The sequence below is a fragment of the Podarcis erhardii genome (assembly GCF_964252035.2).
Source record: "Podarcis erhardii genome assembly, chromosome: 1".
Taxonomy (NCBI): Eukaryota; Metazoa; Chordata; class Lepidosauria; order Squamata; family Lacertidae; genus Podarcis; species Podarcis erhardii.
In genome coordinates this window covers 59,097,084-59,122,156 of record NC_138497.1, presented here as the reverse complement: position 1 = coordinate 59,122,156, position 25,073 = coordinate 59,097,084, and the positions used below count along the sequence as shown (strand labels likewise).

Below are 25,073 nucleotides of genomic sequence, written 5' to 3'. Positions count from 1 at the left end.
CCTATGCAGTTGTGAACATAGCTTGTGCAAAGGTTTGTGCATTCACATGCAGAACTGTAGAAACAATATATATTGTTCTTTTATTTATACTTTGGATCATAGCAATAACTGAGTCCCCCGCCACACGTGATCACTTTGACACAGCAAAAGCAATCGGTGCATAAAAATACTTTTCTTTGCATGAGCAGCTCATTCAGATCTGAATCTAACTGTGTGGGAGGGCAAAAATTAATGAAAGCTGTGTGACTAGTTACAAAGGATGACAAGAACTAAATTCATTAGAGATAAACCAAGGAATGTAATAAACAAGCCAAAAGGATGTCAGAAAGTTGTTTGTTTGTTTGTTTTTTGAAATCTCTGCTTCTACAACCCCACTCTGCTTCTACAACAACTCTGCTTCTACAACAACCCTGGTTTTTTAATTAAAACCAGTAAATGTGCTATGAAAAAATGTGCATGTTAGTATGGTGTCTAATTGGCAGAAGTGAGAATCAAAACAGGAGGACCTACAGGAGCCATGGAACTGAGTGCAATGGGCATGTGGAATGACTGGGGGTGGGGGTGGGGAGAGCAGAAATTGCAAAAAGAGCTGGACATAATACTTTATTGTGAAAGGAGAAACATCAATATGTTTCAAACCAAAAAGAAACTGGCACAGTATTGTTCAGGCAGAAGGGCATTTCTGAAGGGCAGGAAAATAATTCATGAATACCAAAGGATGAATGTTATTCCCATGCCCCATAAATAAAAATACTGTAATAATTTTAGAAATAATTTCAGTAAGACCAGAGCTTACACACACACACACATATATATTTAAAAATTAGCGTTTCCCCCCTTTACTTATTCTCTCCCCTTTCTTCCTTCCTCTTTGAAATATATAGTCCCTTTAATAACGTACATTTACTTGGGGCTGCTCCCGGGCACCAAACTTACAATCTACACTCTTGCATATCAAAAACTATAGCAATCAACTGATGCTTCAATTTAGTGGTATTCTTGGGGAGCCAAGGCATTTGGGGTGTTTCAGTACCAGCCCATCTCTATTTATAACAAAGGTATGTGAGGCAAGCGCAGCCATTCTTATCTGTCCAGTAGCTGTTTCAAGGCTCTTTCTATGTTCATTCTGTGACCAACTCTAGTCACTCCAAGGTCTATCAAGTCTTCCTTCTGAAGGTTTGGTAAGTGAGTGCCATCTATTTCATTATCCATAAAGGTCTCTTTATGTTCACCTAAGTTTAAACTCTCCAACCAATCTGCCACATCTGGCTTGGTCCACAGGTGGACAGGCTTAGTTGTAAAAGGCTTATTTGATATTGGCTGTTGCAAGATTGAGGGAGAAGGAGACCTGCTGCGCCCTGTGTTCAAAGCGAAGAGGTCCCCCGAAGGAGGCTGGCTGGGTAGGCTAAAAACATCAGAAAGTGTTGGAGAAGGAGATGCAACTGGAGCAGCAGCAGTCAGAGGAGCTGGCATGATGTCCTTACTTATTTCTGTTGGTGAAACCACTGGGCTTGGAGCATGTCTTGCTCCTGGTGTCCTACTATCATAGTCTGGGGATCTGCTCTGCAGTGTGATTGGCTGGCTAGTCCCAGGCCGGACAGTAAAAGTGATGGTTGAACTTCGAGTACCTGAGACAGTGCTCATGACTTCTGTGCCCCTGAAATAAACAAATAAAAATGAACAGGAAATATTCAGACTCTCCACGTATTAAAAATACAAATCAGCTCATTGCTAACTTATGACACAATTACGTATTAAATATATATATAAATGCCAAAGAGATACCATACGACTTTATGAAAACAATAGTGGCAGAAAACTATGAGCAAGCTTTACAAATATTTTAAAAGTCAAAGACAATCTCAGATATGCTGCTAAAAATTAACTCTAGCCACTGAATCATTGCCCCAAAGAGCATTATGGTAGCAGAAGGCGTTTAAGTGTGGTGAATCTCACAAGACAGTTCCAAAACTGGACAAAACAACCAAGGATGCTTTTCTGTGTCATTGTTCTAATTTGTTGCACAGATGATGCACTAAGGAAAGTACATCTAAGAGATCACAGCAGGGTACAGAAGAGGAGGCCGTTCCCAAGGTAAGTTATATGCTGAAACCAGTCTTGCTAAGCATAGGCCAGAATCCTAGAAGAACTCACTTCTGATGCTTGGGAACTTTACCTTCAGGAGGCAGACCATTGTGTTTTGAACTAGCTGAATGCTCTTAGTACAGTGACCTGGGGCGGCATGTGTGCCCTGCACCCAGGGGCAGGGCCAGCCGCCTACGGGGTGGGGCGAGCCAGGGCAGGGCGCTCTGCGGGGCCTCCAAGAAATCTGCCTGCCTCCTCCCACTTAGCCACCCTACAGCTGAGGGGAAGGTGGCGGGTGGACTGTTTGGGGCAGCGCAGAGCCTGCGGGCGCCCAAGTCACCGCGTCATTCCCAGACGAGATGCGTGGCTCGGGCGTGCTGCAGGCCCTGCGGTGAGTGCCACTCGGCATTTTGTCGCCCCCCCTTAGTGGTGACACCCGGGGTGACCCACCCCAGGACACACCCCTTCCTCCGCCCCTGATCCTATGTACAGTATATTAAGAGACCAGAGTCAAATAAAAGAGAGCTGAAATCTCCAAAAAATCCAGAGAAAATACATTTTGCACCCAGTGAATCAAATTTGGTGAACAGATACTGCACTCAAAAACACGTTTTGAGAGAGTTTTATCTTGGAGATGGTCTTGCTGACATGCTTTGGTTCCTGACAAGTAACCCTAAGGTCTATGCTTAGGCAGGGTGGAAAGCAAGAGGGGTTTATCAATAGGTAACTAAAGGATGAAAGTATCTGAAGAAGTGTGCATGCACACGAAAGCTCATACCAAGAACTGACTTAGTTGGTCTTTAAGGAATTTGTTTTGTTTTGACTAAAGGATGAAAGACACACATATGTATCAATTGCTCTGAAGATCTGCCTGCCTGTTTTAATGTTATGATCAGGGCTGGCTCTAGACACATCAAAGAAGCGTTTCACTTTAAAGCGTTGTAAATTTAAACAGGGAAAACAGGTAGAGAAAAATGGGACTCCGCATCGCCATCTGGTGACACAATGTTATATCGCACATACAACACATATAAATCGCTTTTTCTTTACCAGTCTAGCAGAGTTCTGGGACTAAGAGTAAATGAATGTGTGTGCACTATAGATTTTTATTCATCCTTACTTTTGGCATTTCTGATGAATCCTGTTTTATTAATATACAAAATAATGCATTTTAATTTTTTTAAAGGCTAAAAATAAGGAAGAGCAACCCCTGTTTATATTTGTCAAAGCAAGATTCTATTACAGATCCAGCTCATTTGAAGGCTCTTTTTAACCTGGGGAAATCTGAAATTTGACTAACACTGCTAGTCTCCCACGTTCAAAGGAAGAAAATGATGAATGAGACCTCAGGTGTCAAAATGTCTTGGGCCAGCCTTGGTCACAGTTTATCTCCCCCAGACAAACCATGTGTGGTAAACCATATAATTCTTTGATAACAGATCACACTTTGTCTGTAATGAGATAAAGTTTGGCTTAGCATTATGCAGGTCAATGGACGGAAACAAGTCTTGCCTGCCCCAGGTTTGCATGCTTCCCCCTTCCCTCTCTGGTGTGGTCATAAAAGGGAGTTCAGAAGTTCATTTGTGGCACAACCTACATAGTAGTAGTACAACTAATGTATGGGACATCAGAAATGTCAAATTCCTATACAGAGAAGCAGAAGGAGTGATTTAAAGTGCAGCATGGATGGGCTAGTATTAATAGTTCTCTGTATGGATAAAGGGAATCCAACAGTGAATCTTCCCAACATGGTAGTAAAGAATTAGCAAGAATACGAAAAAATGTTATTTGTAACTAAAGAAAAGGTTTTCTAAGGTCAGTATTCAATTTCTGCAGAAATCACTGTAAATTACAGTGGGTAAAAAAATAATTTAAAAATTACTGTGGATTCTAAAATGTTGATTGTCCACACTTCCAATTTCCCCATCATTTTCCCCTGGGAAAACCCATGGTTTAATGCTGAATTGGAACAAGTGGCAATTGGGCTTTCTGCAGATTGCCATGTGTTCCAATTTAGTAGTAAACCATTTGTTTTTCCAGGCAAGAGAAAAACCTCTGGGCATAGCTGTCAATTTACAGATTTGAAAGTAAGGGATCAGCAGCCAAAATAAGGGATTTTAGTCAACCAGCAGCCAAACGAAGCCTCAAGTGGTGGTTCCCACAACGCAGCAACCCGGCAAAGGGGATGCAGAAAGGAAACCCACTGTCACCTCTCTACTGGGAAGCGCTGAGCAAAGGCGAGTCCCCAGGCAACGCGGCCGATTTGATCGGCACAAAGCATGCAAGCTCCACCCCCCAGTTGTTCTTAGACTCTTATTGGGTGAGCAATGCAGCCAAGCAACACAGTTGGAGCCTCCCTCCTCCCTGGCCGGCAGGGAGGGAGGGAGAAGAGCTGCTTCCTTTGAAACCCGGGAAATTTAAGAGACATCATCAATAAGGGACAGCAGCGGGACACGTTGCTGGGATAAGGGACTTTCCTGCCAAATAAGGGATGGTTGACAGCTATGCCTCTGGGACCTGTGCTTTCTAGGCATGGAACAAGCAGAATTGTGGACAAGCCTTCAATCTCTAACATCTTGTTTTACATTCTTAGCAGATTGTTATCTCAGAGAATAAAAAGACTAAGGAGATGGGTCAAAATGTGCACAGCACATGCAGGCTCATTTCTTCTTTTCTGTGCATTGCTTCTGGCCTTATCACATACCATACTACATGTCTATAGTGACAACATGCCTTTGATGGCATGCTAACGAACAGGACAATGGGGTATGGGTTGGTTTGTACCACATTCTCTGGCACAAAGGAAAACATGTCTCAGACTTTAAAATGTACCCTGAGGAGACTTTGCCCATGAAGCTATTTAGGTGAATGGGAGGAAGAAGACAACTCGGAAGTATTTAATGCTGCACTTTCCACTGCCAAGTTGGAAACATCTGTTAAGTTTTAAAAGTAGCTTCTCTCTTTGACAGAAGTGCTGCAGGAAAAACGCCAAATATGAATCACCAGCGCTTACAATTCCCAGCATGTCTAAATAGTTTCTTTGAATTTGTGATAATTATTTTAGAATCACAGTGAGAGAAACATTGGTCAAAGGTTATTGATTTGTAATTCAAACACAAAGGACCTGAAAATTTACCCAAAATAATGATTTATATAAAAAAAAATACATTAAATGACATCCAGACCAAAGCTGTGCATTTTAAACACAGAGGAGTTAGGGATTTTAAAAAATCTGTCAGAAATAAAAAAATACTAAATTGAGCTGTTTAAAATATTGATTGTCAGAAGCAGGGAAAGAGTTTCTTCTAGAAATATCAAATACATCCACATCCATAGCTGTGAGAAATAAAGTATCTGTTAGCAACTTCGGACTATACCGTTTTCTGTAAATTGTCAATGAGCGGTTATTAGACTAGAGACAATTCTTTCCAACCAAATTTACTTTTCTAATATGGCTTTTTATATTGTCAGGAATATATATATATGAAAAGCTGGCTCTATTAGGAATAAGCATACAGTGATTTTTTGTTGCAAATATTCACTTCCTTTGATTCCTCTGATTGCAATACACATTATGTTGTCTTAGATTATTTCACAATATGTAATTACTGTGTCACATCACTGAATTTTCCCAGGAAAAGCAGTCTGTAGGCATGAATTCCTATTAAGTTATTTTGAGCCATTTTAATAGGATTTAAATATAGTACTACATTTTAAACAAACATTTAATAGCAGTAGGACTGGGCGATATATCAACATGCCCAAAACCAGTTTGAAATCCATATAGTGATATCAGTTTCATAATTTTTGACCTGGCAATGTATCACAATATGTGTGTGTGCGCATGCATGCTATGAAAAAATTACAGTATGGGAAAGACCATGAAGCCAGCCAATGCCTCTACATAGCTCCATCCTTGTTTCAGACATTGTGATATATCAGTATATTGTGATGTTTAGCTTGTGATATATCACAATGTTGAAAATCAGACATTGCCCAGTCCTAAATAGCAGAAAGCTTCAAATATACAAGGTGGTTTTTTTCCTACTACAAAGAACTACATGGACACAAGAGTCATTTATATGCAGAACTGTTGCCCAAACATCTTTTTAAGATGTACAATGCGATCCTATGTATGTTTACTCATAAGAAAGTTCTCATGAATTCAATGGAATTTGCTATTTAGCAAGTGAACTAAGGACCACAGGATGTAGAGCCAAACTGTACATGATGTTCATCTTTATTTTAATATGCATTTTAAATAATTCAAATAATAGCCACCTGGTGTGGGGCTTATAATGATCAAGATTGCAGCAGTCAGTGGGTGGGGAGAGTGAGAGATTAAATTATTATTTCCCTGCTGGAGTCATGACCAAAATAATACATTTGAAGCGGCTGTTTGCATTGGGAGGAAATCCTGAATTTGTGTTGAAGGTCTCTTCCCCCAACTTCTGCAATCAGTCCCATTTCAAGTGGCTGTCATTTTGCAGCTCAAGCTGTCTTGCTCTGGCGAGCAACCTGGATGCCGAATTCTGCACCTGCTGAAGTTTCCAAACAGTCTTTAGTGGCAGCCCTACGTATAATGCGTTGCAGTAATCTAACCTAGCAGTTACCAGAGCATATAAAACAGACGTTAGGCTATCCCTGTACAGATAGGGGTGTAGCTGGGCCTCAAGCTGAAGCTGATGGAAGGCACTCCACACCACTGAGACCACCCGAGACCACTCTTTCAGAGGGAGTGTAACCCCATCAAAAGCAGGAAATCTCCCATTCATCCGATCCAGGGACTATCCACTAACAGTGCCTCTGTCTTATCTGGATTGAGCCTCGATTTATTGGCTCTCATCCAGTCCCTAACTGAGGCAAGACATCAGTCCAGCACATCCACTGCCACACCTGCAGATGCAAAGGAGAAGTAGAGCTATGTGTCACCAGCATATTGCTGATGACATACTCCAAAATTCTGTATCTTCACTCAGGGGTTTCATGTAGATGTTAAACAGCATAGGGGATAAAATTGAACCCCAAGGAACTCTACACTGAAGATTCTACAGGACGAAAGAGCAAACCCCGGCATCTCCCTCTGGAAATGACCATCCAAGTAAGACCAGAACCACCACAAAGTGGTGCCACACACCCCTAATTCAAACAACCACTCCAGAAGGATACCATGGTTTATAGTATCAAAAGCCACTGAGAAGTTGATAATTGACCGGAACACATTTCTTTCCTGACAGAGATAATAATGTAGTTTCTGTGCCAAAGCTGGGCCTAAATGCTGACTGAAATGGATCTAGAAAATCAGTTTCCTCCAAGAGTGCTTGGAACCCAGAACATCTCACAGAAGAAGCAACTGCAGTGTAGGCTTCTGAGTTCTGGCGAGATTTTCGTGGAAGCTGGTTGTGACCACTTCTCTGGGAGGGGAACCTGGAAGCCAACGCTACAGACATGTAACCTGGTAAGCCATGCAACCCCAGCTTTGGTGGGAGGTGGGGAGGTGGAGTCAGCAGATGCCACCACTAACACAAATTCCAATCTATGTATGTCTTAAATGTATAGCGGTTCCATTACAACTTGAAGTATAGGTTAGCAAACCTGTGCCCCTTTGATAGTCTTCAACCCAGCATAGTCTCCAGCCCTCCAGAAGTGACACTCAGACTTCTGTCTTGCCACTATTGTTCCTAGGCCCCATCTGAAGTTTTCATTGGCTCTTGTTTTCTGAAACTCCCATCCCTTCCCCACCCATCGTTTCCTCAGACCTCTGCTTTTTAATGCACTGCCTACTTTGTCCCACTGCTTTAGCCAATCTGCTGCATGTGCAGATTCTCCACAACATTCATCTCTCTTCCCCCATAGACCTCCTAGTTCTTAAGCATTATGCAATTTCTTCAGAGGTCCTCCTTGCCTCAGAAAATATTCTGACAACACTGTTTCCTTGGCAGTTGGGAAAGTGCATGAGTTTGCACCAGCTCAGCCAACAAATACCAGAGGCTTCTCTATCATCATAATTATGTGCGATACAATTATAGACTAGAAGAAATGGCTGCCTAGAAAATCTCAATATGTGAAATACAGTCACCTGTGCTGCTTATTGATACTTGTTGCAAGTTCACAACGCTACACTAAAGGCAGAAGCAATAACTGGCAGAATTTTCTTGGTGTATCTAGATTCTAGATAAGTCTTTGCCAACCTGCCCATGCTGGCTGGGGCTCATGGGAGTTGTAGTCCAAAACATATGGAAGGCACCAGTTTGATGAAGGCTGTTATAGACCTAATAGCTACTTTGTTACCCTACATTTTTCTTAACTAGCCTACCTAGCTCTCCTTCTACAGCATATGTCAGGAGTGACATAAGCTATGTGAAGTTTCTTCAGAGACCACTTTTGCCACAGTTCTGTCATCTTTGCACCTTACCTCATTCTCCACTTACTTTACTTTCAAGATTGTCCTCCTCAGAGCCTTCCTTCGGATTCCTTGCCTCTAAATTTTCTGTCCATTAACTTCTCTACAACCCAGGACCTATTTTCAGTCCTAAGTCTGCCCCCGTGCAACTTCTTACTCTCAACCAAACTGACACTCTCCCTTTCCCTCACGGAAATTGAACTGAAACTTTCAGCAACCTGAACGATAACTTAATCGTTCGTGCCAATAGTTCATGCCACCATACTAGGCAGTGGAGGTTGGTCCATTGGGGTTAATGGGCATTGCCCATCAACCTCATTCTGCTCTCAGCCACTCACACCTGTTTGACGTTCAACTTTTAACCAGTTAGGGGATGGCTCTGCCAATCACTGGCTCTGGCTCTATCTACTGTTGGTCACCTGGCCTTCTGCCCTATCATTCCCAATGGGCACCAGTCATCACTGACACTAGGTAAGAGGCTTTACAAGTACAATGCAATATAAATTAAGCATTTGACTGTGTCATTGATTTCAAGAAGGCTTAGACATGGCTGAATTTTATCGTTTGGCTCAATTCCTCATATTTTTATTTATTTATTTATTAACTACACACTAACTAGAGTTTAAAAAAAATTAAATTAAAATATGAGGAATTGAGCCAAAGGATAAAATTCAGCCATGTCTAAGCCTTGTTGAAATCAATGAGCTGGAGTTGTTGGAGGCAAATTTTCCCTGGCGGCAGATGACAGAACCACAAGACTGGTGTAAAACACTCAAACAAGAGTTTTATTATGGCTATACAAACAACAAACACAAAGCATGTGGGTGTTCTCTTTCTGCAGGCAGTTGCAAACGGCAACTTCTTCTCTTTATACACGTCACCAGCTGTGCTAAATGAGCCTGGAAAACCACACCCAGAACTCATAGAAAACGTCCTTAAAGTTACCTGCACCCTTTTCCTGTTTCTTGACGAATGATACCTAACAGGAGTACTATCTGGTGAAAGTTATGTAAGAAAGGGTCTAATGTTGAAGACCTATGGTGAATTTTAAAGAATGGCTACCACTTCTGGATAGGAGAAATATCTAATCCAAACTATGAATGAAAAACGAACAAAAAGTAACTAATGTGAACCAATGCATGGATTAAAAAAAGAAACAAACCCCAAATAAACCCCCTTTGGTTGTCACTTACTTCATGGCACTTCAGAATGCCCCTCTTCTGTTAACGGCAGTCATGAGAGCAAATAAAATGACAAAATGGAATGACTGAGACACTGTAGAGTTACAAAGCAAAAGCATCTGCAAAATTGGCCGACAAACAGTTAACAAGATGAAGTGAAAGTAAAGGATGTAACAAAGTTCAGCTTTAAAAAAAACACCTCTCTGATTGTTGGTTTATTTATGAAACTCTAAGGTTATGAAGTTCAAAGGGGACCAATTCAACATCTGCCAATGCATATACTCATCTTCTTGATTTACCGTACTTTTCACTTACCTGTCTGGGGCAAAATTGTGTTGACAATGAAACATTTACAACTAAGTATATTAATGCATGGCAATGAAACACTTGGATACCTCTTGGCTTCAGGAAGGACTGAGGACACATAGTAAAAAATATCACTAGGGTACAAAAGAGTGTCAGAAGAACAGAATCTTCCCTGAATAAGATATTAAGTCAACAGTTTCAGGCTGGCAACCCTGCAACTATTGTTAAATCTCAGTAACACGACCGTTAGACCCGTAACATCATTATGGATTAGAATAAACCTCCAGGATAACAGATGCTGGTTCCAGCCTAAACTGTTCAAGATGCTTCCTGCCCCTTTCTTTCCCTCTTCACAGTTACCTCCTTTACTCTATTGATACAGTAATCATTCAGTGGATACTTGATCATTCTGTTTTAATACAACTATTTGGTTCAGAGGTAGATTAACCTGCTTATTTACTTGCTAATGTATTTTACCTGCGTATTTATGAATGGGTGGTGGTGGTAGGGAGTACAGAGTTTATAATAAAAGCTGGGGAGAAGGAGCTCAAACAGCTGCTCACTGATAATCAACAGGCTTTTGCAAGGTCTTTATAATTTGCTTTTTGTAAGATTAATTTAACAAAGATTATGTGGCAAGGACACCCAATTTCTTCCCATAAACAGCTTAAAGCAGAATGGGAGTACAAAGAACAAAAACTAACCCATCTGCTCAGGGACTGATTTTTTATGCTTATCATTTACAGATTGAATTCAGCTAAGGACTTAATTCTTTTATTTTGGCAATTTTACTATGCACTTGGTTTTGATGGCATAATTTCAACACACATGCACACACACATGTCTTTGAAATGCATAGTAGTTGAAATATATATTTTTTCCTCCAAAGGGTGGAAAACTTGTTTGGAAACATCCAAACTCTTAAGACTGGTATGGAAGTAGACTGGTTATATCTTTTCAGGTGTGTGTGTTTTTGTGTGTGTGTGAGAGAGAGAGAGGGAGGGAGGGAGGAAGAGCACTCTTAATTTTGCCCTTTATACACTTGCCTGGAGCAAGAAGCAATTGCTGAATGTGTGAATTGCTGGGTGTGTGTTTGTGTGCATGTAAATTAGTGAGAGCACTCTCCAATAGCAATTTTCAAGGCTTTGTACACTCAGAAAACCACTGTTCTACAGCTGGTGGTGCCTTCTAATGCACACATGTATGGGTGTAGCCAAGACTTTTGGGGGGGGGCAGAACCGATGTGATTGGCCAGCTAGTTAAGTAACTGTGTTGCTTTACTGCCCCCCTTGACTATGTCGTGGCTTCTTTTGTGACATAAAAGTCAGTAAGGGAAAAACCCTTCCATTGTTCAAATATCAGTATATGGAAGTATACAGATTTTTATTTCTAGCACTTACAAACTATAGCAATGTGGAAAAATAAACAGTTTTCAGGGAAATCTGTATCCAAATGATACTTACAAGGTAAGCTTGTAAAATTGACAATGACATAGTCAATATAGAGTGGCATCATTTTTCTTTAAACTACCTTAATTCTGTCTAGTTTAATTCATATGTTTTAGCTACGTTATATTTGTTATACCCCATTAGGGAAATCTGATTAAAAGGTGAGTGTACTGGCACCATAGGAAAGACTCACACTGATACAATTACTGTGAAGTACCTTAACATTTAAGCTAGTTTATAATTGGGACTTCCACTGCCAGCTGAGTGGACAAATTTTTAATAAGTATGCAGCACAGGAAGAAATTACCTTAATTTGCTTATTAAAATTAAATGAATCTTCATACTACACTAAAAGTTGCAAAGTTAATCAACACTCCAGTATACTGTTAGGATTGCTACATTTCCTTACTGAAAGCCACAAATGTCATGGCAAATTTGGCTGCCATATGCTTTCCAATATTATAATTTCCAAATACTGCTAACACACACTGAAGACGCACAAACCATACTGTTCACATCTCTACAACAAGCAGAAAGCTAGCCACATTTTGATTATTACTTAAACTTCATGATTTAGCAAGCTCTTGTGGATATGACTCTCCATGCCTTTGGATTTTCCTCACTCTGTGACCTAAGCCAGGAACAGAAAGAGTAAATCCTGTTGTGTTTTAGCTCCCTCCATTGAAACTAATGGAAACCATCATCATTATTATTTTTTTGGAATTCCATGTGCACCTCTGAGTGTCAACAGACCCCTGGAACAGAGAGAGCATTGTAATTTATAGAGTAACAGAAACTTAGCAGTACTTTTGATATTACATGTTTGGTTCCGATTCGGCCTTTCCTGAACAGAAGGGCTCCTTCCATATATGGAAAGGATCAAGATCCAGAGAAGATTTCTACTGGAACTGGAAGAAATGGCTGAGGCCCTTTGTATGATCCCACCCCACTTCTTCCCATAGCCACAACACTGTTCTGGAAGGTCCACAAATCTTCTGGAGCATATTTTCAAGGGGAAGGGGGAAATTAGTGAAAAAATTGTGTCCTTCCTACACCTAAAAGTTATGTTTTATAAAAAGGCAGGAGTGAAATAAATAAAATAAATACTTTACAGAGAGTACACCTTATGAACCCTTTGCCTATTCCCTGGTAAATCAGATTGCTAAATGAAAAGGAAGAACAAATAAGAACTGCAAGCTTCACTAACAGGAGTTTAATTTTTAGGTATCCATTTGTGGTTTAGATGTTCACTTTGCTTAATACATTGGAGAAGCAGCACAGCACCCCTCCTCTTTTCAACCCCTGAAGTAACATGATATGGAAGCTCCACATAGAAATTTCATCACTGCCCCACTGGCATGTCATCCCTAGTTTGAGTGAGAACTGACGCAAGAATTGAGTGTCTGTGCACATAGGATCCCTGTGGATCATTTGTAGTATACAATAAGATGTATGGTAATGGGCAGAGGGACTCATGACAATTCTCTACCACAGGCATGTCCAACTTTCAAGAGACTGAGATCTACTCTTGCTATAAAAAACTGGCAGTGATCTACCAAAGTTGTTGAGCTTTCTTTCTTTTTGGGGGGGAGGGTTCCACGATCGACCGCGATCGACCACAGACCCCACGCACTCTACCAGTAGATCGTGATCTACCTGTTGGACACCCCTGCTCTACCCCTGCTCTACCACATAAAACCTGTCCCCATGTAGCTGAAGCTTGAACTTTGCTAGGAAACAGGTCCTGGTAATAATAATATTATTTTTTTATTTGTATCTTACCCTCCCCAGCCAAAGCCGGGCTCAGAGCGGCTAACAAGAGGTAAAAATAGGCACATTCAACAACAGGTAAAAAATGGTACATTCAGAGTTTGGGGTTTCTTACACCACTCTACTGTTCCGCTACCATGGGTCGCCACGTTCAGTTGAAAGTCCTAGAACCTATCACAGCAAGTGCAACAAATCCATCCAAAGGCTCAATAAATTTCACAATATTGACTTTAAAAATATGTCTGTCAAATGCAATCTTTCAGTGGTACTGGCTGTAAGGCAGGGTGGTTCAAGATGGGATGCAAAAGCTGTCCCTCACCATATACTACCACCACGGAGAACATTTTTGTTAAAAAAGTTTTTAAAAAGTAATGTATTATTCACCATGGCAGTTGTATGCTCTGATGAAGAGGAGAGGATGACAGAACTCTCACATTTTTAATAGCTGTGTAGAAAATGAAATTTTTGAAAGTGCAGCTGCTTTCACCCCTGCATGATAAGATGCACACAACAAAATTCCACAATTGAGAGAGGTGCAAAAGCCCTTGTATCCTTTTTCTCTGGCCACCCTAGAAAAGACTAAAGGACAGGCTTTGTGACTACTCTTCTTCCAACAATTAAAACCAAACAGCTCAAACAACGAATCATTAATGCACGTTGATCGCTTTACTGGAACAACTGAATGTGCACAGTGTGAGAACTAGATGCTAGACCAAATGGGCCACTGGCATGATCCAGCAGGAAACTTGATTTTAAAAAATGAAACCAGAATATGGTCCATTAGTGCATCTCCTTGATTGCATGTGCTGAAGTCCATGCAATAAAATAAATATTTTTGAGATTAAATGTGTCACTTTTGTTTTTTTCTAAAGTTGCATTGGAATATTTGTTATCAAATAAAGGACAGATTTTTATTTCATTTACTAAAAAAGCATAGAGAGATTCTGGCTGGGATCCAAAGGTGTGAGCAGAAAACACTTCTACATTTGCATGTGGGACAGCTGATTTCTCTCTTTCCTTGCACCTCCAACTGGATTCTCAGGAGTGCTTTGTTGGAGGTTGTAATGGATTGCAGCAGGGAGACGAAAACCTTGGCAAATACATGCAGCGCCACATGTAGCCCTCTGCATTGTAAACTAAACATATGTATCATGCAAAATAAAACACACAAAACTACTCAACACATTCTAAATAAGACAGCTACTACTGAAGCAATATCAACTTGAAATTAAATCAGAACTATAACCAGTCAGCTGTCACTTAGAGCCACTTTGAAACCTTTTCATTAAATGTGTAGAAGTTAGGGGTAAACCATAAAACACATAACTAGGGATTCTAGAAAGGAGAGGTGAAATTGATTCTTAACTAGCAGCATAGTAAAAGATAGCATATTTCAATACGTGTTAATATCATAAACAAAGAAGGGCAATGGTGAAAAATGATAATAGCAATTAACGTATTTTGTAGATTTTTAAGAGTGTCAAAAATTAATACTAGAGCATTAATACCATGAATTTTAAACATAAGATTAAAAGGTATTTAAGACATTATTAATGAAAGCAAAGGCAATTTAAACTCATGGACACTATAGACTTAAAAAATAATTTAGTTGCATTTACCTTGTACTAAGACTTGCTGTTTTTATTCCTGGAGGTGACTCCAATCCTTCCCCTGGCTTTGATGATTTCTCTCTGTTCATTTGCTGCAGTATTGAGTTCAATTCACTAATGACATTAGCCTTTGGGCCTGAGAGAACTGGGCTTTTAACCTCCGTTACATCACCCCATAGCTTAGAGGTCCTTTGCTGTACAACCTTAGCCATACCAGGCTGTGCACTGATAGGAGGTGGGGGTGGGGCAGGTGGAGGAATAACAAAACTATCTACAGTTTCTTCAATTAGCGCATCCTTGTAAAGTGCATTGCTTTTGTTGATTATGGGCTTCATTTTTGGCTTAGGAGGTACTGGGGGTTTGTCCACCAGAAATGTTTGCCCATCTGCATAGACTGTACAAGTATCCAAGTTCTCACCACCTTCAGAGGATAAGGTAGAGATGCTGGACACAGTTGAGATAGTGCTGGTTGTCTCTAGGTGATGGTCACTACTGCTTCGACTGTCCACCTCTTCAATCCCAGAGTCAGTGACGTTATCAAAATTTTCAGGCGGTGGTAAAAATGAGGCAGGCAAACAGTTTGAAAGACCCACTGGTTTCTTACTGTCTATTGAATTTGAGGGTTGAGTAGGATTGAATGAAGCAGGCGGAGTTCCATTTTTTCTGTGTTTGAGCAAGTCTGTTAGTGCAGAGCCTGGGACAGAATGGTCATCAGGGATATCAAAACTGTTAGCAAATTCTAAAGGCGGTGGTAATGGCTCAGTAAAGATGAAATCTTCATCAAGATCAACAGATGCTAAAGGGGGTGGAGGGATACGGAACGGTAAAATGATTGGATCATCAACGGAGCCAACTGCTACAATAGTTTTGCAGGGAGATGCAGGTAGCTCAGGCATGTCAGCTTCATCTAGTCCACTTTCAGCTGTTTCTGTACTTTCCTGTGCCTCTGGTGGAGGCTTTTCAGTATCCACATCTATCTCAGCACTTTCCTCTTCCTTTTCATCAGGGGTATCATTGGACTGCGCTGTATCTACCGTATGAACCATGAGCAAACCAGCTGACTTCTGCTGTGAGGTATCCACAATATTGATCAGCATGTTCTTCTTTTCTTCAGGCCTCCTCTCTTTCCCCGTATCTGTCTCATATTTGTTCTCCGTCTCCTGCCGCCTTAGTGGACCACGCGTATTTTGCCTAGCAATTGTAGCTGTCACTGGAAATGTAGTTTCGATGTTGGACCTCATCTTTGTATCTATATAAAGGGGTTTATTAAGGTCTGCTTTGCCAGATTCTCCTTTCCCTGGAATTTGCTGGGTTTGTTCCTTCATGGCTCTATCTCTGGCAGAAAGGGCAAGGGCTAAAGGTGAATTTGGATCCAGTAATTTCCCTGTGAGTGGATGAACATAGTTATCCAAACTGGACATACCAGCATTCTGAGTTGCCAACACATTATTTTCTGAACCCATTGATGTTGGGGTTGAAGGGTTTGGTGTCCTTGCATCACTTTGATTACTTGATTCACTGCTATTAAAAATATTTTCAGGCTCTCTAGGTGCTGGGATAGGAGATGGTGATACAAGTTGCCTAAAGTTGTCTTCATTACCAAACATTCCCTCATCACTAAACTTAGACTGTCTCAAACGTGGCATTGGAGGCGATAGCCCAACATCCTCATCTCCCAAATCTGTGGAAAGGAAAGCTGGAGAGTTACGCCTGGCTTCTAATCTTTTCTCCCTATCCCTCACTGCCCCTGCAATGGCTGCTGCAAATGGACTACTGACAGTCAAGTTATCTTCAGGTCTGAGCTGTCCTGGTTGCTCTGAAGACTGTGGGTCAATTTCCATGCTGCTTCCTTGACTACTTTTCCCACTACTGCTGGTAGATGGCTCTTTAACAATGATAGTTGGAATTGGAATAGAGCAGGTTTTTTCTGGACTATCCTCAACATTAGATTGTTTCACTAGCATTCCCTTCCGTCTTGCTGGCTTGGCTGGGACATACACTGCTTTGCTTGCTATTTTTCCAACTTCAGAGTATGGGTTCTCCGGCATCTGACCTCTCTTGTTTCTGAAGCTTGCCTGAGTTGAGGCATTTCTGCTATATAAGTCCTCAGAATCTAGAGAATAACGGTCCATCTCTCTCCGGTAATATATCCCTTTGTCCCTTATCACCGTTCCCATATTTTCAGATCTACCTGAAATAGCTAACTTTGCACCTGAATTCTGATTAAATGCAGGCTTAATTGTCCCATATATTCTAGACACTGGAGATTTGGGGGAGTTGTAAAGAGAAGGAGATGGAGGTGGTGGTGATGGAGGTAAAGACTGTGGAGGAGGAGGGATATCTTCAGAGGTGTCTGGCATGGATAGACTTCTGGTAAATTTTAGCATGGGAGGAGCCAAAAATTGCCGTTCTTCCTCTGTTATCCCTTTAAAAAAATCACAAGCTACAATTTTTAAATTGCTCTTGAATTTTAATTATCATCCATTGTCACCAAAGACATAGTAAACCAGGTACAGAAAATACTGTATTATATATTACTATGCATGGTTTGGTTTTAGAATATGTCTGCAACTAGATCTTCAGTTTACATTTTTGCTTGCCTCAGTGTCCCTATGCTGATCTTCCAGCATTTTCTTACATATATGTGCACAGAGAATTGTGCATCCCTAAAGTAATTTTTTTTTATGAACTGTGCATAAAAGGAAGTTGTCAGCCAAAAGCTGTGAAAGACTGGAAGAAGAAAGGAAAGGAAAGCTTAAAAATAAATAAATGTATGCATGTTGGCATTTGTGCATAGGTGGCCATGCATGAAACATGATAAAACAATGTTTCTACATGGGTAAAGAGAGTGGACAGAGAGGCATTGTGAAACAACCTTCCAAACAAACATATGTAACTTTGGAGTGAGATTGCTACCTGTTGTATGAGGTGCTAGATTTCATGCTGGAAAGCTAGACGTGAAGCACTAACCAGGGCAGGTCACAGCATGAGGCAATGGCTTCACAAGCTACTTGTGGTACTTCCTGGTACAGACAGAGCAAAGAGATGCTCTCCTTACACAGTCTCTGAAGTAATAATTAATATAGCTGGCTTGCTGGTTTGTGTTCAGGATGAAACAACAGCAGCAAAAGGGTCGATCTAAGCTATGGGCTGATTGCTATTCCTTGTAGTAGTTGATAATATACATTTCTTTCACTGTATTTCCTGTAACTATTTTTATGTAGAGAGTTGCAAAGAATAACTTCATTATTTCACCAGGGAACAGAATATCCCTTCAAACATAAAGGAGAAGAAAGGACAAGAAAAATGTTGCCTCTCAGCTTTAACTCCCATATTGCAACCTGCTCTAATTAAAGTTTGGTGTTAAATGTATCTTTTCGGTTTTTGCTTGCCATTGCTATTACAGCAAGAATAGCAATTGAAATTGTGGGGAATAAGACCTTTGACTAAGTTTCCAATATGACTAAAACAACATCATTTTGCAGAAAAATATATTTCCATAAAGCATATGTTGGCTCTGTTTAACTTCCTCATTGTACAACCAAATACTTCTACAGCAAAATGGACCAATTAATATATATTTTCCTAAAGCTTTCTGTCATTATTTTGAACAAAAATACCATCTTATCACATACACACAGATTATAAAAACACAATTTTAGCAAAGAAGAATGATTTCATTTAAAACTAACCTCTGAGTAACTTTTACCAATATTTTTATATTACCAATATATTTTTATATTACCACTATATTACCAATTATATTACCAATATTACCAGTCTTTTAAAAAATTCTTTTTGTAGTATGAATTTGGCATTGTGATATAAACAAAATTCTACACATGGAAATCAGAATGCTAAAACATTTTCAAATGTGCAAAAGTAGATGCTTTTGATTCAATAAACATAAAATTTAAATGTATATTAAATTTGGTTTGGATTTTACCTCTACTTTATAGAGATTGTCTGCTGTTGGTTACTTCGTTACTTATTAATTTTGTAATTTATAAATGCATTTTGTATGCTAAGAAATTCTGATATTAAACAGTAAATAAATATTTGAAATAAACAAGCTAAAAAGCAATGAATTACTTAAGAAATTGTATATTTCAAAGAGCACAAATTCCAGTTGTAATATTCAGTCAATGTTACTGACAGACATTGGCCTCATTGGCGTCACAACGGGGGGCGGTGTGCTCCCAGTGGATCCTCCACCTGCAGCTGTAGCCGCGAGGAGAATCCCGGTTCTGCGCCGCCGGCAAACCACGTACGTAGCGATGCCACACATGTGCACTATGTAGCAGTTTGCCGGCGGTGCAGTGCTCGGATCCTCTGCTCGTGGCTGCAGCCGCATGTAGAGGATCCTCCGTTTGTGGCTGCAGCCGCGAGCAGAGGATCCCGGCACCACGCCGCCGGCAAACCACTATGTAGTCCCCCTGTGTGGCCCCGCTACGTACGGCGCATGCGTCGTACATAGCTACACTGCACATGTGTGCTACGTAGCGACACCTCACCCCCAGGTGCATGTCATGTTTGCCGCTCTAGGTGCCCGAGCGGCTTCCTCTGCCACTGACTGGCCTGGTTCACATGTCACATTATATCTTAGTTACAACTAGCTATGGTTTAATGTGAATGTGCTGCTGCATGCTTCTAAAAAGCAGAGATGCTTTGCTCTTCCGCTGTTCCTGCTGTGCTTCCGTGAAACAAGCCATGGTCTGGTATGTCATGTTGTCTAAACCTGGACTCATAATTTGTTTTCCCCAAAGTGGTAAGCCAATAACAAACCTTGGCTTCTGCTCATGGTTTGTTTGGATAAAAATAAACCATGAACTTGAGAAGCAAAACCACATCTTGTTTCATGGCAATGCGGCAGCAGCAGGAGCAGTGGGAGAGGAAAAAAATACCTGCCATTTCTCAAACATGCATTTGCATGCTACTCTCTCACATTAAAGTACAGCTTATTTTATGGTTCAATATGACATGTGAATGGGCCAGTTTGTTCTCACACAATGGCTATTTGATAAAAGACTCAAAATCAACCCATGAACAAATGCATTTGAAGCAAACACTGTAAGCAATTGTTGAAAATAATGAAACGTCGCTTGTAGAAAGTTTCATTTTACCTATTGATTTTTGTCTTCTCACGGTACCTCGTGGTACACCCAGAAACGGGCCTTGGGAACTCCCAGGGACTGTTGGTGGCATCACAGCAATCCCTTGTCTCTCATACATAGACTACAAAAAACAAAAAGAAAAAATAATTGTACCTGAAGCCATAATTTAATGTTCTGTTTCATTCTCACATATAGGCCTGGTTTACACAATACCTTGGGCAGTATGGTTCTATGTCTTCATTGTCACTTTCATGCCATTCTATCACCTGTCTGTCTGACTGTCTGTCTGTCTGTCTATCTCTATCTTTATCTCTATATCTATCTCTATTCCTGACCATGTCAGGAGGGACAGATTGCATGCTGGTGATTGGGGCAGATGTGAATAGTGTGGTTAGTAATGATGTAATTTGGCCTAGGCAGATGAATTATATGTTACTGGTGCAGAACGGTAACATTTACAGCAGGTAGTGGCAAAATACATGCTACAATTCAAAGAAACATGTCAACTTGGCCATAGCTTTGATATTCACTTCAAATAGTAAGTGACAATTTGGGGAAAAATACATTATACTCTACACAATTTGGCCATTATTTTGAGACATCCAAAATATTTGTTTCATTGGATATTTGGGAAATTGGGCAGATTATTTCTATATTACACAGGAAAACGGCAACACAAAAAGGAAGGTTTGATAAACTAGTGAACTATGAGCTTTTGCTATGGAAGGCTTTATATTTGTACTCAACTGGCAAAAGAGAAAGCCATTTCTATGGATCACAAGTTTATTTCTTACAACTGATCTTCTTCCAGAACTGTCCATACCTGTCTGCCACATATGATGGCTCACAAAACCTTTCATAGTGGCATCAGGTGTTGCAAGAGTACCTTGCAGTAGCAAAGTTAAACATAGGTAGGGGAAGGATCTATTCAGAACCGGACAACTAGGATGAAGGAAAACTTGGCTAATGGTATCAAATGGATTTGTGGACTACAGTAGAACAGAAATCCCCTTTGAAGAAAAGCACTTATAGGAAAGGATTGTTATCTTCTTCAAATGGTGGTATGTGCTACCGTACACATAGGTGACCAGAATATTGCAAAGTAAGAATTGAGAGTAGAAGCCATTAATGTAGAGCAGGTAAGGCACCATTCAAAACCCTGACTTGTGTCTGAGATCAATTATCAGATCAATTATCCTGCACACCTCTCCTAAACATCTCAAGGTAGGAAAAGGAATATAAACAAGTAAGCCATAACATGCTATCCAGAAATCAACAGGTCTACAGCCACAAAGTGCTAGTATTCTGCTCTGGTATGAACAATCTCCGCCCCCCCCCCCGGAAGAAACAGAAGTATATTGTTAACTGCCCATGACACCTTGATAGATATGGTTCCTTAAGGAAACGGTATGGGAACTGAGGTCATATCCACAGAGGACTGGCCAGGTGGTACAAACTGCTGGACAAGAGTACAGCACAAGACCGCAGAATCTGTCCCTCCAAGGGTCTCTTCTTATACTAGGCCTGCATGACAGTTTCTTGTCTGCACCTTGGTGTGTGCCACTCAGTGGCGTAGCGTGGGTTGTCAGCACCCGGGGCAAGGCAAGTAATTTGCGCCCCCTAACCCGTGGATTTGCGCCCCCTAACCCGTGGATTTGTGCCCCCTAACCCGTGGATTTGCCCTAACCCCAGATGTTGCGCCCGGTGCGGCCGGCCCCCCCTGCACCCCCCACGCTACGCCACTGGTGCCACTTGTGTTGACATCAAGCAAAGAGTCGGAGCTCCCGGGATTAAGGAAGTTTAGCAGTGCACCCAAGTATAAGCAGGAAAAGGAAACACTCTACAATACAATACAATCACATTTATTCAGAAACCACAGAACAGAACTAGAAACTTGTTTTCCTTGTTCTTTTACAGGGAGTAATAAAGAGATAACAACCTAAGGTATACTGTGAAAGGATAACGTCTTCTATTAGAAGACCTCACTAGTCTTCTCAGGTGACCTCAACAGTCCACAACACATTGACCTCAATCTTCTTTCCCTTCCTCCCCCACAACAAACACTGTGAAGTGAGTGAGGCTGAGAGAATTCAGAGAAGTGTGACTAGTCCAAGGTCACCCAGCAGCTGCATGTGGAGGAGCGGAGACATGAACCTGGTTCACCAGATTATGAGTCCACCGATCTTAACCACTACACCATACTGTTTTTTATACAGTCATACCTCGGGTTACAGACGCTTTGGGTTGCACGATTTCAGGTTGCACATTGCGTCAAACCCAGAAGTACCGGAATGGGTTACTTCCGGGTTTTGGCGCTTGCAAATGCCCATAAGTGCTAAATCATGCTTTGCGCATGCACAGAAGCGCTGAATCGTGACTTGTGTGTGCGCAGACATGGTGCTGCGGGTTGCGAACATGCTTCCTGCACAGATCACATTTGTAACCTGAGCGTCTACTGTATGTGATTGGGTCTTATGTTTTGGGCTGTACTGGTGTACCTCCGGTTATGAACTTAATTTGTTCCGGAGGTCTGTTCTTAACCCAAAACTGTTCTTATCCTGAGGTGCACTTTCGCTAATGGGGCCTGCCGCTGCGTGACTTCCACTCGCATCCGAGGGCAAAGTTTGCTACCAGGAGCACCTACCTCCGGGTTACCGGAGCTCATTACCCAAAGTGTTCGTAAGGAGGACGGTACGTAACCCAAGGTTCCACTGTATTGTTATTTGGAGTGAGACAAAACATGAGCCATGGTCACATACAATACTACAGATACCTTCAGAAAAGTGTTGAATGCAGCACACCAACAGCTAACTAGCAGTTAACAGGCAATTTCTAAGACCAAATTTATGTGCAAGTATGTGAGAAAACTATGCACATAGCTAGATATTTCTTTTGTTTCCACTGCAGTGGCTCACACTCCTGAATTTTCAAGCACTTTTCAATTTAAAATGCAACCTGTCTCCTCATTTCTCTCTCTCTCTCTCTCTCTCTCTCTCTCTCTCTCTCTCACACACACACACACACACACCGAGCTTTACTCAAAAAATCACATTTTTTTCATTTTAATGATAGATTTGGGACTGTCCTCCAGTCCAGAACCTAGACTCAATTCTTTTCTTTAAAAACAAAACAAAATACACAAATAAAAGCAGCAGATGTATCATAATCTATTTTCCTCCTGAAAGAAGCATACAGCACATCTGAAGAAAGCCCGTCTCTACTCCCCAACTCCCCCCCCCAAAAAAAGTAAAAAATGCTTCATAGAGGAAGTAGATGCTAAACAGCTGGAATTTTACACCAGAAGGAACAAGACCACTGAATAACATAAATAATTTTATAAGGCATAAGTAGTGCATAGAGAATAAAAGTGAAAATGATTATTTAGCAAATGAACAGTGAGAGAGATAAGAAGTGGGGTTCATTCCATAGCTTTACTGAAAGGCCAGCTCTATCAGACACCGCCTGTCCCTAAACTGATTCCATTCCGCCTTGTCATGATAATAACTACTATTTAAACTTTAAGAATTGGCCTCTGAGTTTCCCCACCCTTCATCCCCTGACACTTTTCCTTCTGTGCTGTTTCTTTTTTATTGTAAGCTGACAGACAGGGACTATCTTGATTGTATGCAAGCCACTCCAGGAGCCTCTTGGGCTGAAGACTGGGGTATAACTTTTCTAAAGAAAATTAAAATTAAAAAGATTTTTTAAAAAACAATGGGTTGGGGAAGAAAAGTTGAGGTGGACAGGTGGACAGTCTCAATTCTTCAAAAATATTCTCAAGAGATTATGCTTCTGTCCTCTGGCACTTTACTTTCTGGGAAAAGCTACACCTGCCTCAAGCACCTGAAAAGCACAGAATCAGAAGTTCCTGAAGTGTTACTAGGAGCCTCAGGATTCAATGCCATCTTTTGCCCAGCAAACTGTGATTGAAGGAGATACAGTTCAGAAACAGTATCTTTATACAGTGAAATAAACTGCTATCCCAAAAGCTTACTGGAAAAGGGAAAACTTTAGACTAGCTAGAAGTATCAAAGCCAGAGCCGAGCAAGACAAGCAGAAGTTTCATATTTCTTTGGCATGCCTTCCCTGAGGAGGAGAATATTTATTATTCCATCCAACTGAGCTCATTACTTCCTGTATGCTGTCCATCACCAACCAGAACACACAGCAATCCAACTAACAGCAGGTCAGTTTCTCCCTTAATTCTTTCTGCCTCAGTAGGTGGGGAATCAAGAGTAGCGGATGCACACAACTTGTAGAAAGCAGAGCCTTCCACACTAGTCGTGGTATTTGAGCTAAGAGCTTCTAAAGTCATATCAAATTCTATGAATGACAGTATTTGTGAAATAGGTGGCAAATTTGTCATTCTGGACAGAACACATTTCTTGAGCAACATTTCTGATGGGAAGGAAAAGAAACACACCATACTGCACTGTAAAAAAGGTAAAGGGATCCCTGACCGTTGGGTCCAGTTGCGGACGACTCTGGGGTTAGGAAGACATTTAAGTTCATTATGTGTGATTCTTGGACAAGATCTGATTCAATATTTAGATCTATTTCATATCTAGATACAGTCCCATTGCACCATTACAATAAATCATGAGGAAGGTTTTGATGTTGATTTCAAACTTTGGAAATTAGCCATTAAAAGGGCATTTGAATATACCATTGCTATGGATCCAGTTCAAGAATATGGTATAACAAAGGTGTAATTTTACAGAACATGAATATATCACACTTATAGAGGTGCCTCTCATTTACTTCAATGGGACTAACTTCCAAGCAAATTTTCCTAGGAAATAAATCTTAATCCGTTACAGTGAGGAGTGTCATTCCAGAAGGTGATCATGGGCACAAGTCAGAAGAATTAAGGATAAGTGTGCAAAAAGAAAAGGAAAGCTTGGAGGATTATCCTCTACTATTAGGAATCTGGAAAGATCTTAATTTAGTCAAAATATCAGAACTCTTAAGTACATTTACTCACATTCATATCTGTAGCCGAGGGAAAGCATCTGCTGGAAGGTCGTTGTTTAATTGTTGCCACTCTTGAGTCCACGGCTGCATTGTCTGGAATTCTTGATGGCTTGGAAACTGGTACTATTTCATCAACTTTATCTGTAACACAGAAATATTTGCTAAAATAAATCTAATTTGTC

General features: G+C 40.8%; 1 protein-coding gene across 6 annotated transcripts in view; it reads right to left on the bottom strand.

Moving 5' to 3' along the window:
• Positions 1 to 421: 421 nt before the first annotated feature.
• The window catches only part of SHANK2 (SH3 and multiple ankyrin repeat domains 2), a 353,024-nt gene continuing 328,372 nt past the window's right edge, over positions 422 to 25,073 (bottom strand). For 5 of the 6 annotated variants that reach the window (XM_081833852.1, XM_081833847.1, XM_081833848.1 and 2 more), the window contains 4 exons: positions 24,902 to 25,032; positions 19,927 to 20,038; positions 14,813 to 17,228; positions 422 to 1,657 (listed from right to left, as the gene is read on the bottom strand). In XM_081833852.1, coding sequence (XP_081689978.1) covers positions 1,084 to 1,657; positions 14,813 to 17,228; positions 19,927 to 20,038; positions 24,902 to 25,032 — 3,233 coding nt within the window. In that variant the 3' untranslated portion in view covers positions 422 to 1,083. The remainder of the gene's footprint in view (positions 1,658 to 14,812; positions 17,229 to 19,926; positions 20,039 to 24,901; positions 25,033 to 25,073) is intronic. The other variant, XM_081833850.1, reaches the window with a different exon arrangement.